General features: G+C 48.4%; 1 protein-coding gene across 2 annotated transcripts; it reads right to left on the bottom strand.

Moving 5' to 3' along the window:
- Nucleotides 1-504: 504 nt before the first annotated feature.
- On the bottom strand, nt 505-12,593 carry CDC25B (cell division cycle 25B). 2 transcript variants are annotated; one of them, XM_053458071.1, is made up of 16 exons: nt 12,079-12,593; nt 9,074-9,168; nt 8,467-8,518; nt 5,098-5,139; nt 4,509-4,545; nt 3,962-4,063; nt 3,496-3,618; nt 3,244-3,387; nt 2,982-3,059; nt 2,214-2,393; nt 1,959-2,054; nt 1,739-1,801; nt 1,515-1,613; nt 1,137-1,270; nt 913-1,024; nt 505-734 (listed from the first exon to the last, which is right to left on the bottom strand). In XM_053458071.1, exons 1-16 carry the CDS (start codon nt 12,264-12,266, stop codon nt 594-596), a joined length of 1,686 nt encoding a protein of 561 aa, XP_053314046.1. In that variant the 5' UTR covers nt 12,267-12,593; the 3' UTR covers nt 505-593. The 2 variants fall into 2 exon arrangements, with proteins under 2 accessions (XP_053314046.1, XP_053314047.1); XM_053458072.1 differs by having other exon boundaries at nt 1,959-2,051.
- Nucleotides 12,594-16,556: the final 3,963 nt, after the last annotated feature.

Here is a 16,556-nt window from a genome sequence, read left to right as displayed (position 1 = left end):
AGGCACTGTGCGCGCGCATGCACACACGCACGCACACACATACACACACAGCTGATTGACTTTTTCGGGGAGGCCCGTCCATTGCCTTGGAAGCCTCCCCAGTGCTTAAGAGGTTAATAAAAGTGCAAGTGCAATAACACACACATTCGCAGGCAGACATACAGACATTCGCAGGCAGACATGCAGACAAAAGCGACAGCAAAGTCCTCTCCTCCGGCGTTAAGTTGATCCAGAAAGGAATTTGTCGGCGGGATTTTCCCCAACGTCCATCATAAGGATCTTCAAGTTATTCCACCCCGGGGGATGGGTCAGTGGCAGTGTACTCACGAGATCCACGGGGAGCAGGATCCAGCGCCTTTGTGGACCGGGTTCCGTTAATAATCCTCAGGAGTCCAATGAAAGTCATCGGCGGTCTACAGACTTTCCATCTCTCGCCCCAACAACGCCCGCTTTCCAAGCCGATAAAACCTCCAAAAAGAAAGGCTGGATCCCTGACGGCCCCCCCCCGCCAGGCCGCCGCCCACCGGGGCCCCTGAGCGGATCCGTGCGGCTCCACGCGGGATCTTCCTGGCCCGTCCTCCCGCGTTCCTCGCCTACAGGTGTTTCATGCGGCTGTACATCTCCCGCTTGCTCCTGTCCCCGGCCCACGTCCGGCTCTTGGAGCGGAAGAGTCTCAGATGCTCCTTGAAATCCTCGTGGTGCATGGGTCGGTACGCCTGGGGCTCGCAGTGGGACTGGGGGGGAAAAACAAACACGGATTTAAGGCATTTGGCTCCGAGCGAGAGAGAGCCCTGCGGTTCCGGGTCAGCTGTAGAAAGACCCGGAACGGGCGCCATAAACGCCGACGCGGGGATATGTTTTATCATCTGGTTTATGGGGGACGCCCCCCCCAGTACATAGCCCCCTCCTCACCTGGAAACTCGGGAAGAAGTCCTTGTAGCCCCCTTTCAGGACGTAAAGCTCCGGGTAGTGGAGTTTGGGGTATTCGTTTTTGTTCCGGTCTTGTTTTCGGACGAAGCGGCACCTGTCAGGAAAAAAAAACTGATTATCGAATGTGATATATTTTATCGGGGAGGAAAAAAGGATTCTTTCTACAATTTCGGCTGTTTTTTTTTTTTTTCTGGGGGGGTTCTTACATCTTGGGCCCGCGTTCGGAGGAGAACTCGCAGTGGAAGATGATGATGACTCTCTTGTCCTCGCTGGACGGTACGATGGGTTCCTTCAGCAAGAACTCCTCGATGTCCTGCTCCAGGGGTAGATTCACCGCACCCTGAGGGAAGCAAAGAATATATACATTCCGTACGCATGGGAATAAGTCGCGGGGCGGAGTCTCGTGGCCGCCACGGACAATCTATCGAACGCGCCGAGCCTTCAAAATCAAGTAAAAAAATCCACGCGCACTCTAAACCAATCACAATCCCCGGTGACCGGCTAGCCGGGGCTTCACGGGATCCCCGGAGAATCTCCTGGCGGTGTTTAGAGTGCGCGTGGCGGCTTTTATGACGGATCCTCACCTTGATGTGGCCCCCTTCGTACTCGTAGGGGTATCTGCAGTCCACGATCACGCAGCGCTCTATCGTATCCTTGTATCTGCCGCGCAGCACGGCATCCATCTGTCGGGGGGAAGGAGGGAGGGGGTGAGTTTTTGGCGATGCGGCGCGTCTGATAGGCCGGTTAATAAGGATTATTAAGCGACGACCGGAAGGCTCTAGAATGTGCGAGTCTTTGCTTTCCTCACCATTTCCGGAGTGATGTATTTCAGATCTTGGTGCTTCCCTTCTACCGTCTTCAATAAATACGTCTGCAAAATAAAGCGCGGGGTTAACGAAGCCTAACATGACACAGAGAATCAATGTGATGGAAACGACCAATCAGGTTACACTTTGCGTTTTAGAACCCCCCCCCGACGTGACGCACGCTCTAGGACCCCCTGTGCCGTGTCTATGGCGGTCTCTCACCTTGGTGGAGTCTCCGATCAGGTCTCTCGTGTCGCCGTCTAAGATCTGCTCGACGGTGGAGACGCACAGCGACTTGGACCTCCCGAGCTTCATCTTCTGAAAGGGGAGGAAGAAGAGTCAAAAAAATACTTGGAAGCCGAGATGGGAGGCAGCCGGTGGCAGAGCCAGCATTAACCCATCAACTTCCTGTCCGGACCGTCTCTCCCTTCTCCTCCCCCAACCAATCAGCCACTTCGTTACATGAAGGACACACACCGGTTGGTTGTCGGGAGCCTCGTCGCGGGGGGCGGCCGTCAGAATCTTGTGTCTCTTGGTCTTGACCGGCGTGTCCCCGTCCTCGGGCCGGTCGCAGCGTTTCAGTAGAGGCCGGATCACCGTGCTGGGCATGGAGGGCGAGCGGAAGAGCCGGCGGCATTTGCTTCTCATCACCAGATCCTGAGACCCAGAGGGAGGCAGAGAGGGGGGCATTAATAACGCGGCGGCATGCGGGGTGCCAGGTTTCTGGGGGTAATAAGTTTGGGGGGGCAGGTTTCTGGGGGTAATAAGTTTAGGGGGTGCAGGTTTCAGGGGGGCAGGTTTCTGGGGGTAATAAGTTTGGGGGGGCAGGTTTCAGGGGGGTAATACGTTTAGGGGGCAGGCTTCAGGGGGGGCAGGTTTCTGGGGGTAATAAGTTTAGGGGGCGCAGGTTTCAGGGGGGGCAGGTTTCTGGGGGTAATAAGCTTAGGGGGCACAGGTTTCAGGGGGGTAATACGTTTAGGGGGCAGGCTTCAGGGGGGGCAGGTTTCTGGGGGTAATAAGTTTAGGGGGCGCAGGTTTCAGGGGGGGCAGGTTTCTGGGGGTAATAAGTTTGGGGGGGCAGGTTTCTGGGGGTAATAAGCTTAGGGGGCACAGGTTTCAGGGGGGTAATACGTTTAGGGGGCAGGTTTCAGGGGTGCCAGGTTTCAGGGGGTAATACGTTTGGGGGGGCAGGTTTCTGGGGGTAATAAGTTTAGGGGGCGCAGGTTTCAGGGGGGGCAGACTTACGGCATCGTTTGCATCTTCTTTATTCACGAAGGGGGCCGTGAGCAGATTCTCCATGCCCGACGGGACGTCCGACTCCCCCTGAAGGTCCAAAAAAGTCCATTAAAACACAAACTCGGCCTTAACTTCTCACTCAGGCTTTAAATCTACACCAAAAAATCTTCGACTGCCCCTTACCACCTCCCCTGGATGGCTGCACCATGCACCCACTACCCTGCCTTGTCCTCCATCCTTAAAACAGATCAGCCTATCACCATCTTAGTACCTTGGCTTCCTCCTCATCGTCCATGATCTCCATGAAGCCATCGTCCTCGTCGTCGTTGCACATGGAGTAGGTGAGCGAGGACTTGCGCAGGCGAATGGGGCTCTCGTCCTCCAGGTGGAGACCTTTCTTCTCTGGGGTGTAACACTGGGGCGGAAAAAAAAGCAAACTCCCGTCAGCTCCGAGCACGCGCCGTTCTAGCGATTAAAATAAACCGAGGCGATCGGGCCGCGGCGCGCGTTTAGCAGCACTCACCATGAGGGAGGGGGCAGAGATAGGCCTGCCAGAAAAGACGTCCTTTTCATCGCCGCCGTCAAAGACACGAAGTCTGAAACAGGCGAAGGGCCGGCGAGACGGCTTCTTAAACGTAAATATCTCCTGGAAAAGAAAAAAAACTTTCATTTACCTCACTGAGAGGGGGTGGATGCATGGAACAGCCTCCCAGCAGAGGTGGTAGAGGGTAATATAGTGAGGGGATTAAGCATGCATGGGATAGACATAGGGCTCCTGAATCTAAGACGAGACCAACGACTGGTTAAGTTTGAGTCTTTACTAGGAGGGCCGGATGGGGCCGAATGGGTGAGATTTGTCCCCGAGTGTGAGCTTTTGGCATTGAAAAGGTTAAACCTTATTTTTTTTGACGTGTGAAAGTCAATGAAACCAACTCCCTCGGCATTTACCCCTACACCGCGGGGTTAATTACCCTCCCGGGGGCACTTACATTTTCCTTATTGTCTTTAGCGGCTGCGAGGGGTCTGGGGGCTTCCAGGTCATCGGGGAGGGAAAACCTTCGTAAGGCAGGACTGCCTCCTTGAAGAGTCACCTGTGATAAAAAAAAAAAAGGGGTGAAAACTGCACTTACCCCCAGGGGCTTTTAATTTAATACCCTCATATAGAATCTGTCCCATCAGCCCCATCCCATTACCCCTGCTGTAAAGACCTTAATCAGATTCAGGAGCCGTATGTCTATCCCATGCATGTTTAATACCCTCACTGTATTACTCTCTACCGCCTCTGCTGGGAGGCTGCTCCACTTATCTACCACCTCAGCTGGGAGGCTGCTCAACTTATCTACCACCTCAGCTGGGAGGCTGCTCAACTTAGATACAGATCCTTCAAGTCAAACATTCACTAAAAGCCACCGATTCCGGCATTTAGCGTTAATACATTTAGCGCCAATACATTGCTAATTTACATATATATACATATTTCCCGACCAATCAGAAACCACCTCCTCAGCCCAAACGCAGAATATCTGACACACTTACCGGCAGAGAAAACACTCTCCGGATCGGCAGCTTGGATCTGGAAAGCGAAAATAACCGCAAAAAATCAGATGATAATAATAATAATAATAATACTATAATAATCATAATAATAATGAATGATAATAATAATAATAATACTATATAATAATATAATAATCATAATAATAATGAATGACAATAATTCTAATCATAACAGTGATAATAATGCTAATAATAATGATATATAATAATAATGCTAATAGTGATAATAATAATAATGAATGATAATAATGCTAATAATAATAATCATCATAATAATGATAATAATAATAATAATAATAATAACGAATGATAATAATAATAATGAATGATAATAATAATAATGAATGATAATAATAATAATAATAATGAATGATAATAATGATCATTGATAATAATAATAATATTAATGCATTACATCGGTGCTGCGTTCCCCACAGCGCATCGACCTCGCTGCCCTCTACCGATAACCAATCAATAAATCAATCAATGCCTTCTTTAAATAAATTAAGTAAAATATGTAAAAGTTGTAGATAAAATAAAGCCGGATTGAAGCTGCCGTTCCACTCACTCATTGCTCAGGATTCCGGCTTCTAAAATAGCTTTATGGAACCTGCGAGGAAAGAGACGGGAATTCAGTAACACGGCGGCCTATATATATATATTATATATCACCTATATATATCACCTACATATATTATATATATCACCTATACATACATTATATATATCACCTATACGTACATTATATATATCACCTATACATATATTATATATATATATCACCTATACATATATATCACCAACATATATTATATATATATCACCTATACATATATATCACCAACATATATTATATATATATCACCTATACATATATATCACCAACATATATTATATATATCACCTATATATATCACCTACATATATTATATATATATATCACCTATACATATATATCACCAACGTATATTACATATATCACCTATATATATCACCTACATAATATATACATATACATCACCTACATATATTATATATATACACACACACACACACACAACGGGCCAGCGGGACATACAAAGCTGTATGAAGCAGTTCAGCCCCTCCCGCTCCCCGTGATATATGCTGTATATATATGCCCTGTGTATATATATATATGCTGTATATATATGCTGTATATGTATATATAAAATGCATCCTTAATCCCGGCAGAAAGCAAAGAAAGGAGGCGATTAGGCGCAGAGTCCCGGACAAAAGCCTTTTGTCGGCGGTCTGTATAGCGCGTGCTGTGAGGGGGGGTCACTGCGGCTGCCGGGCACCGGGGTCACCGCCTGCCACCTGTATGCAAATGAGGGGCTTTGTCTGCCAGCCCCCCCGGCAGCCATATGTCCCGGCAGCTGTCTGCCTGCGTGATCAGGAAACGTGGCATTGAAACCGCCTCTAGCCTGGCAGCACGTCTGCCCCCATCCAGCACGTGCCCCGAGCCCCCACCGGCCCACTGAATGAGCAGGGGCCGGCAGATGGCACACACGCCCCCCCCCCAATTAACCGCAGCCATTCACTAAGATTATCATTGTGTTTTAGGACATTCACATTCTATACCCCCCTCTCCCCCCGACAATTACTGCCCCCTTCCATTCATACCCCAGCCAGTAACCCCCACCCCCCTGTATGAAGAAGTAGATTATTAAAAGGGGCCACGGTGGGCAAATAGCAATCAATGGCCACTGACCAATTCTAGCTGCCCCCCCATACGCCTATTCCCTCACTATATTAACCTCTACCACTTCTGCTGGGAGGCTGTTCCACTTATCTACCACACTCTCAGTAAAGTAAACCTTCCTTACATCTAAGCCTCTCATCCAAAATGCACAGAATGAAAAAGTGACTGCTGTGGCCTCTGGTCAGTCCTGTATTCACCCTATTTAACCCTTTAAGACACCTCTGGCAATGAAAGGGTTAGGCACACAGTACCCTTGTCCTTGGTCTCCAGCCGGGGTTGGGGGGGGTGAGGAGGTGAAGGAATTTGGGCAGATGTTTAATGTATTTGGAGCTGGGGGCAGGGGGGGGTATTTAGAGAAGCCCACCTGCCACACTGAGTCAGGGGCAGATGTGGGGGCGACAGACCCAGCTGCTGCTATCGCTCTGATAAGCGGGACACATAAGGGGGGGGGCAGAAGTTTGGAGAGCGGGGGGCATTAACAGAGCAAACACAGATAAGAGCCGCACCTGCCCCTGCAGGTATAACCATAGCTGCCAGCTGTCCTCTATCCATAAATCAAGATTAATAATGACAGCCGTTGGGAGAGCAGGGCTCGGCTCGGACTACTCTGCTGAGCTGAAGGGCTGACGGCCCTTTGCTTTATTACGTGCTGCTCTGGGAGCCGGACCACAATAACCCCTGCGCGGGCAGGAGACCCCCCCACCGGCCCAAACATTACGGGATTGCGCTGGGACCCCCCAGAAAAACCCAGAGCGCTCCAGACAACGCGGCAGGGAAAGGGTTAAAGCGTATTGCTGTGGGAATAGCCTCGTGCAAAGATCTGGCCCGTCCGCTCCCCTCGTCTGCCCCCCCGTCCGCTCGCCCCAGGGGTTTGTATGTTGGGAATAATCACAATGAGGAGAATCTGATTATTCCCCCCCGTGTAACGCGAGCCGGGGCCACAACAAAGGAGCCTCAATACCCGGCTGAATAGCCGCCTTCTTAGGGCCGCAGTTGTTATATCAGATTCCATCCTCCGCGCCTCACGCAGCAGCTGCCCCTACATTCCAGCGGGGGGCAGATGTATGGATATGTACCCCCGCCCCCCCCAAACACCTTAATCAGCCGCTGGCCTGGTCTTAGATTCAGGAGCCGTGTGTCTTTCCCATGTATGCATAATACCCTTGCTGTATTACCCTCTACCACCTCTGCTGGAAAGCTGCTCCATTTATCTACCACTCTCTGTAGAAATGTGTCCGCACAGCGAGGAAGACAATATTTCTTTGTAACATTTTTGTTTCTTGTGTTGCAAAAGTTTGCAAACAACAGGAAGCAGAAAAATAAAGACTTCACTCTGCTGAGTGGGTGGTAGATAAGTAGAACAGCCTCCCAGCAGAGGTGGTAGAGGGTAATACAGTGAGGGGATTAAACATGCATGGGATAGGCATACGGCTCCTGAATCTAAGACGAGACCAACGACTGATTAAGGGTTAATCTCCCGTTACGGCAGGCGTGGGAGGTAATTACCCCGGGGGCATTATGTTTGGCATCGGTTCCTGTAAACAGAAAGATCAGAGGCGGACGGAATAACGTATTTGGTTCATCAACTTGCCAAACAAAGTCCCTGCGCGCGCACACACACACATATACCTCACACCCGCACTCGCACTCACACACATACTCACTCAGACACAGACCCACACTCACACACATATACGGTACCTCACTCACACACACACATATACCTCACACCCGCACTCACACACACATGCACTCACAAACACACCTGCACTCACACACACACACCTGCCACTCACACACACACACCTGCACTCTCACACACACTCACACATATACCTCACACACACACCTGCACTCACACATTCCTCACACGCACCTGCACTCTCACTCACACATATACCTCACACACGCACCTGCACTCTCACTCACATATACCTTACACACACACCTGCACTCACATACCTCACACACACCTGTACTCACATACCTCACACACACACACCTGCACTCACACATATATCTCACACTCACTCACACATATACACCTGCACTCACACACACTCCACATATACCTACCACACAAACACACACTTGCACTCACACATATACCTCACACACACACCTGCACTCACACATATACTTCACACACATACACCTGCACTCACACTTTCGCACACACAGTCAGCAGAGAAGTGACGGCGCGGGGTAACTTACGTCTCGCGGGCGACACTCGGGTCCAGCGGACTCGGAGAATCCAAGCAGAGGCCTGCGGAGGCAGAAAGGAAGCGGTTTGTTTACGAGGAAGTGGAAGGACGAGCATGAGCAGCGACCCCGTCACCGTGACGACGGACGGGCCTCCCAATACACACTCTCACGCCATTTATTTACACGTCTCATTTTACTGTTTTATTTGACATTTTTAAATAGTTTCTGGGGTTTTCTTAATTTCTATTATAATTTAAATTACTTTTATAGTTTTTTTATTTATCATTTTCAAATATTATCTACATTTTTATATTTTAATATTTGCATTTTATTTGGAATTATTTTTTTATTTGATTTCTTTTTATTTTATTGTTTTTTTTTTATTTATTTAGTTTTAAAGCAATAATATAAAAAATATAAACTGTAAAATAATTGCCCATTTCTGCCACTGCGTTCCGCGGTTCCGTGTTAAAACCAGTAAAGGCCTCGGTGACCAGGGCAACGGGGAGGAATAACCATACAGATCCTGATAATAAGAAGTTATGGCTGCCCCCATGGTATACAGATGTGAGATTTGTGGGAAATGTGTTAATTTGATTAAATCCTAGAAACCTACCCGAGTCGGTGGAGTCCGAGGAGGCCGTCCGGGACAGAGACGACATCTTGCTCGGGAACGCCAGCCCCATTTTTCTTTTGGGTGTATCGGTTTGGCTGAAAAACAAAGTACGGCGTTCGAGTGATTTATTGATTGAGCGGATCAATACTCAACGGCTTTACATATTAGTCCTAAGAGCTTACAATCTAACACCAAAAAATGCATCGGGCCAAGGCATATAGTGATTGGCTATTGCCATGCGCCGAGTCAGAAGCAGCCACGGGGGTCCCACGCCAGCCGCATGTGTCGAATGGCTGGGGGGGGGACAATAAGGGAGGTGTTAGAATGAGAGAAGACCCCCCAGGCTCTGTCTGCCATCAATCTCACTGCTGGGGAGGGAAAAAAGGGCCCCTCGGGGTAAAGATTAAGTGGCAGGATAACGCGGATTAATTGGGGGAAGATAGCATTCAAGGTGAAACATTACACTTAAACCGCTAATCACAACTCGGCCAATCACAGGAGGCTAATCCCTGGTCAGCAACGGCTGGGCAACCAGCCCACCGGCCGGCCTCACCGCGTGCCGGGGGCTTAGGAATTAGGAAAATCGGGCCGGAATAATTCTAAAACAACAGGGAGTACCACGAGGCATGTTTACATTCCTTCTACCGCGTCTGCCGGGAGGCTGTTCCACTTATCTACCGCCGTCTCCGTAAAACTTCATAATAAATAAAATTCTATCTTTCTGTGCAGGTTAAGTAATTAACCCGGTACTTAGCAACGTGCCATGAGACCTCCGGGGAGGAAAAAACTCTGAAAGCCCCGCGTGACAATAGAAGGTGTTTGTTGGCAGGTAGCGGGGGGGGGGGCTGTTATCTGTAACGAGTGGAGGTCAGGAGGGTGATGCTTCTTACTGCTATGTGACCCGCGGGGGAATGCGGCACTCAAAGGGTTATTATTGATTTTTATTTATGTGCAGAGTGAAAATGATTGATGTATTTAAAGGATCCATAAGGTTACAGCCATAGAGAGTGCATCATGAGAGAGTGGTAGATAAGAGTAACAGCCACCCAGCAGAGGTGGTAGAGGGCGCATGTGCATTGAAGGAACTTGGCTAAAAATGGATATTTAGAATTTCCGTCATTTGGGGGAGATACGGGGTTCTTCTATCTCCTATACATGTAACATGCGCAGACCATCACTCCACAGCCTGGGCCCCAGACACTGGCCCTTCTGCCCCACGCGGGGGCAAAAAACACCGAGCCATACATCCCACATACATCGTTATTAACTGATTCACAAGAAAACTACATCTATAGATCTATAGTCACCAATAAAGAGGGCTTATAAACCTATACATACATACATAACATACCATACATACATACATACCATACATACTATACATATATACATACCATACTATACATACATACATACTATACTATACATATATACATAACATACCATACATACATACATACCATACATACTATACATATATACATACCATACTATACATACATACATACTATACATATATACATACCATACTATACATATATACATTCCATACTATACATATATACATACCATACATACATACATACACATCATACATACCATACATACTATACATATATACATACCATACAATACATACATACATACCATACATACACATCATACATACCATACATACTATACATATATACATACCATACTATACATACATACATATATACATACCATACTATACATACATACATATATACATACCATACTATACATACATACATATATACATACCATACTATACATACGTACATACATACTATACATACCATACTATACATACCTACATATATACCATGCATACATACACATCATACATACCACACATACTATACATATATACATAACATACTATACATACATACTATACATACATATCATACATACCACACATACTATACATATATACATACCATACTATACATATCAAACATACATACATACACACACCCATACCACACACACCCATACCACACATACTATACACACACCACATATGCATGCAATCAGACCTAAGGACCAGAAATACCAAAAGGCTGTTCTAGAGCAAAAGTTCTAGATGTGCAGAACCCGCATTCCGCTGTTTCCAGAGCGACTGTTCCGCGTTTAGAACGATGAGCCACAAATGTTTATAAAGACCCCGATCCAGCCCAATGCCCCCCTGGAATAGACCCCGATCCAGGCCAATGCCCCCCTGGAATAGACCCCGATCCAGGCCAATGCCCCCCTGGAATAGACCCCGATCCAGGCCAATGCCCCCCGGAATAGACCCTGATCCAGCCTAATGCCCCCCGGAATAGACCCTGATCCAGCCTAATGCCCCCGGAATAGACCCCGATCCAGGCCAATGCCCCCCGGAATAGACCCCGATCCAGGCCAATGCCCCCCGGAATAGACCCCGATCCAGGCCAATGCCCCCCTGGAATAGACCCCGATCCAGCCCAATGTCCCCCGGAATAGACCCCGATCCAGGCCAATGCCCCCCTGGAATAGACCCCGATCCAGGCCAATGCCCCCTGGAATAGACCCCGATCCAGGCCAATGCCCCCCGGAATAGACCCCGATCCAGGCCAATGCCCCCCGGAACAGACCCTGATCCAGGCCAATGCCCCCCGGAATAGACCCCGATCCAGGCCAATGCCCCCCGGAATAGACCCTGATCCAGGCCAATGCCCCCCGGAACAGACCCTGATCCAGGCCAATGCCCCCCGGAACAGACCCTGATCCAGGCCAATGCCCCCCGGAACAGACCCTGATCCAGGCCAATGCCCCCCAGAATAGACCCTGATCCTGCGTTCTTGCCCCGCAGATTATGCACTCTCGGCATGCAGCTGTGCCACCCTTTCCTGCCCAGGAATGCAGCATCCATATAATACCCCATCCTCCCCATCAGATGATGCCAACAGCCCCGAGGCAGTAAATACCCCCAGAAGCACGCACACAGGCCCCCTTACCTCCCAAGGCCGGTCAGATTGTTCATGTTGAAGGCCAGGCTGGTGACGGGGGACAATACCCCGGGGTCGGGCCCCAGGAGCCCCCGGGCCCCACTCAGAGCACAAGATAGTCCAGGGAGCTGGCAGGGCCGAGGGGCAGATTGTGCATGCTGGGGGCTGAAATCATTCAGCATGTGCTCCAACTCCATCCTCGGGGGCAAATCCGGCGCAAAAAAAAAGAATAATGCCAAAAAATACAAAAATGTAATTAATAAAAAATGTGCAAAAAATAATAAAATAAAGAATTAAGGAGTGCAAAGAAATGCAGAAGCAGCAGGGGCGGCGGGTCCGGGGCAGTTACTGGGGGCTCAGGGGGGTAAATGCAAGCAGCCGCAGCGGGAATTCTCTCTCCTGCACCCTACATAAGGCTCCCTGACTAATAGCCCCGGCCGAGAAGAAGTCACCAGGGGCAACAAGCAGCTGCCTCCCGCGAGCCCTCCGAGTCTGCCGGCCGCAGCTCCCTCTGCGCATTTATATTCGAAAAATAACAGAGACAGAGGAGAGAACAGGCAGCCAATGGGGGAGCGGCGAGGACACGGAGGGGTGGGGCATGTCACACAGAGGAGGACACGGAGGGGTGGGGCATGTCACCCAGAGAAGGACAGGGAGGGGAGGGGCCTGTCACACAGAGCAGGGGATAGGAGGGGCATGTCATACAGAAGAGGATGGAGAGGGGAGGGGAAGGTCAAGGAGGAGGGAGGGGCCTGTCACCCAGCGCAGGAGATGGGCGGGGTAACACGCGTTGGTATAGAGGGGTGATGCCCACAGGGGGCGAGTTCAGCTAAACTGGCAAAAAATATGTTTATCGTTTATTTAGAATTCCCTGCCCGAGACATACCTCCCAAGTGTACTGATATTAACCCTTCCAGTCCCATGCTCTGAACTGATATTAACCCTTCCACTTCCATGCTCTGTGCTGCTATGAACCCTTCCAGTCCCATGCTCTCTGCTGCTATTAACCCTTCATTTCCTATGCTCTGTACTGATATTAACCCTTCCAGTCCCATGCTCTGTGCTGATATTAACTCTTCCTGTCCCATGCTCTGTGCTATTAACACTCCCTGACCCATGCTCTGTGCTGCTATTAACCCTTCCAGTCCCATGCTGTGCGTATATTAACCCTTTCCTGTCCCATGCTCTGTGCTATTAACCCTCCCTGTCCCATGCTCTGTGCTGCTATTAACCCCTCCAGTCCCATGCACTGTGTTGATATTAACCCTTTAGTCCCATGCTCTGATCTTAACCCTTCCAGTCCCGTGCTCTCTGCTGATATTAACCCTTCAGCCCCATGCTCTGTGCTGACATTAACCCTTCCAGTCCCATGCTCTGTGCTGATATTAACCCTTCTTGTCCCATGCTCTTTGCTTATAATAACCCTCCCAGTCCCATGCTCTGTGTTGATATTAACCCTTCCAGTCCCATGCTCTGTGCTCATATTAACCCTTCCTTTCCTATGCTTTGTACTGATATTAACCCTTCCAGTCCCATGCTCTGTGCTGATATTACACTTCCAGTCCCATGCTCTGTGCTGATATTACACTTCCAGTCCCATGCTCTGTGCTAATATTAACCCTTCCAGTCCCATGCTCTGTGCTAATATTAACCCTTCCAGTCCCATGCTCTGTACTGATATTAACCCTTCCAGTCCCATGCTCTGTGCTGATATTACACTTCCAGTCCCATGCTCTGTGCTGATATTAACCCTTCCAGTCCCATGCTCTCTGCTGATATTAACCCTTCCAGTCCCATGCTCTGTACTGATATTAACCCTTCCAGTCCCATGCTCTCTGCTGATATTAACCCTTCCAGTCCTGTGCTAAGTGCTGGAGGGGGGTTTCTTGGTTAAATCTTCTATCTATATATTAATGCTATATACAGTAGATAGATAGAGATAGATGGATGATAGCTAGATATAGATAGATAGATAGATAGATAGATAATAATGATAGATATATATATAGATAGAGAGATAGAGAGATAGATAGATAATAGATAGATAGATATAGATAGATAGAGGTGTATGCGTTGTATAAACAACGTGTTCGGTGAGCGGGTCGGGGGAGGAATAAAGGTGTCTCGCACGTATATGTGAACGTTTAGCAAGACAAAGGTGTCGTTAAAAGGAAGAAGCGGGCGTTTCACGCGAGCTGAGCGGGTTTTACAAAAACCGGCAGAAACCTTCAGGATTTATTTACAAATTCCAACAAATAAAGATTTTCCCTAAAGAGCACCGAATAGTTAAACGCCGCGCGGAGCTCCACGCTTTACACGTCAGAACATTTTCTACATTTTATATATTATATAAATATATATATTTTTTTATCCCGAATGCACGCGGCAGATTCAAAACTAACGGGAAAAAATATATATTTTCCATTGTGGGTGAAATCCTGCGTTTTCGGGGCTAAATTTATTTTATTTTTTTAAGGATCAAAAGCGAGACTTCTTTTATTCTGTAAATTTGCATTTATTTTCCGGGCTGCACAGAAATTGATGTTCTAGTTCTATTGCTAGTTCCGGCCGGATCGGGGTTACGGACTGTCTCGTGTCTCGTGGTGCCCGTCTGGTATGATGGTAGATAGCGACACCATATTCCGTGGCGCTGTACAAAACAATCTGCTCCACGTTGGATGAATATTTGACGATTTCCACCCAATATATGATTTCAGTTGTGTAAGCTCGCGAGCGGGGCCCTCAGGAGCCCACCGTTCCTGCCAGGAGCTTTGATTGTAAGCTCACGGGCCGAGTCCTCAGCTCCTGTTGTATATTTATTATGTATCTGTTAACCGCCCCATATTTAAATTGTACAGCGCCGCGGAATACGTCAGCGCTTAATAACGACGTAATCCTAATAAACGGTATTATTGTTAAACATTAACCCCTTCTGGGACAGCCAGTTCCTTTCGCTTTGCCCCATACCTTAAAATACCCCCGCCGGTCCCTGCCTGCGTTCCCCACTTCCGAGCCTCTAATTGCTTCCATGTGCGGCGGGACAGGACGGGACGGAGTCTGCCGCGACGTACAATGAAATCCTTCTTACATCCCCGATGATGTCATAATTACAAAGAATGCAAAGAGATCCTAATTTACGCTTAGCTGGCGGTTCTGGATTGACTAACGTATGGGTCAAGAGGCAGACGGGCGATGTATCGGGGGCTAGTGGTATGGTAATTAGGGCAAGTATTTTTTTTGCGTTTGTAAGGAGGCATTGTGACATAACCCCGACATACAAGTCACCGACGGGGGGGGGGGCATGGGCGTCCAGCAATGCAAAGTACGCATGAATGTATGGATCAAATTCCTCCATTAGCATTCAGTAGGCGGGACACACAAATGCCATAGCGTGCAGTAAAAAATATTCAAAACATACATATTTATCACACGCGTGTACCACGCGGAGAACACGACACACGTAATAACAGCGAGGGCCAGTGGAAGAAGAATCTGGTACGCAAGAGCTTACAGTCTAAAATGGTAGGGGGGTTACTGCTAGCGGAGAGAAGACTTTCGGGATCGCGAGGTTCAGCTGGAAATCCACAAGCAGTTTGAGATTTGGGTTATGTGGGCATAAGATTCGTCTTCATACATGCCAAGTGTCCCGTTTCCACGGAATAACGCCCGCTAATTGTACCTAAACGTATAAAATGGTAAATAGTCTGAGAACGAGATCATTCACACGTCTTGAGTCATGGTGTGTAATAGATTGCAAGCTTTTCAGCCTATGGGGGTCTCATTTTCAGACGTTATAACGTAGATGTATCTCTAACTACAACGCCTATGATCCTCAGCTTCCAACTCCAGGATACTTCGCGCTGTGGCAACGGACTATTACCGACTATGCCGGCTTCCTGTATACCTGAAGAAGAGGCCCGAGTAGTCTCAAAAGCTTGCAATCTATACATCGGTGACATCATGTAGGGGCCACACGGCCCCTTCTGCGCTCCTGCTATGATCGCGGCTGGGGGCCTGAGCGGGGGTGGGCGGCCGGAGCAGGAAACCGTAGAGAAAGCGGGAGAATGAAAGGAGGGAAGCCTTTGTTCGGAGGGGCAGATCCCGGCCGTGTTTTGCCCCCCGCGTGTCTGAGGCTCGGGGTAATCGTCCCGCATACAATGACACGCGAAGCTTTCGGGGGATCTGACCGCCCGCCGGATAATTTTCGCATAAAAGCGACTCCGGCACCGCATGCACCATACGATTTAAACACGCGGGTCTCTTTTTTACCCAACTTGTAGTTTTTTGCCCCATAATATAATGTTTGTCAGCCGTTTGTATGATTCTCGCTCTGTTATCTGAGCCCCGATCTACTAAACACCCCGACTCCTTATCATACTGCCTGTGGGGGACAATAGAATGGCTCAGTCTTAATCACCCAGTCATCATTAATAATAACGATACCAATAATAATAACGATAATAAAGTAACTAATAATTAAAGCGATA

Source organism: Spea bombifrons, chromosome 1 (genome assembly GCF_027358695.1).
Source record: "Spea bombifrons isolate aSpeBom1 chromosome 1, aSpeBom1.2.pri, whole genome shotgun sequence".
In the NCBI taxonomy this organism is placed as follows: Eukaryota; Metazoa; Chordata; class Amphibia; order Anura; family Pelobatidae; genus Spea; species Spea bombifrons.
The sequence above is the reverse complement of the archived record's forward strand: the minus strand, read 5'-3'. Positions and strand labels throughout refer to the sequence as shown.

What these genes read in the sequence shown, in the direction of transcription:
- CDC25B (XM_053458071.1), bottom strand. Translation starts at nt 12,266, where the DNA reads ATGGAGTTGGAGCACATGCTGAATGATTTCAGCCCCCAGCATGCACAA. An exon ending in CTAAAGACAATAAGGAAAAT is followed by an intron (nt 3,619 to 3,961) that starts GTAAGTGCCCCC and finishes TTTCTTTTCCAG; the next exon opens with GAGATATTTACGTTTAAGAA. An exon ending in AATACATCACTCCGGAAATG is followed by an intron (nt 1,614 to 1,738) that starts GTGAGGAAAGCA and finishes TCCCCCCGACAG; the next exon opens with ATGGATGCCGTGCTGCGCGG.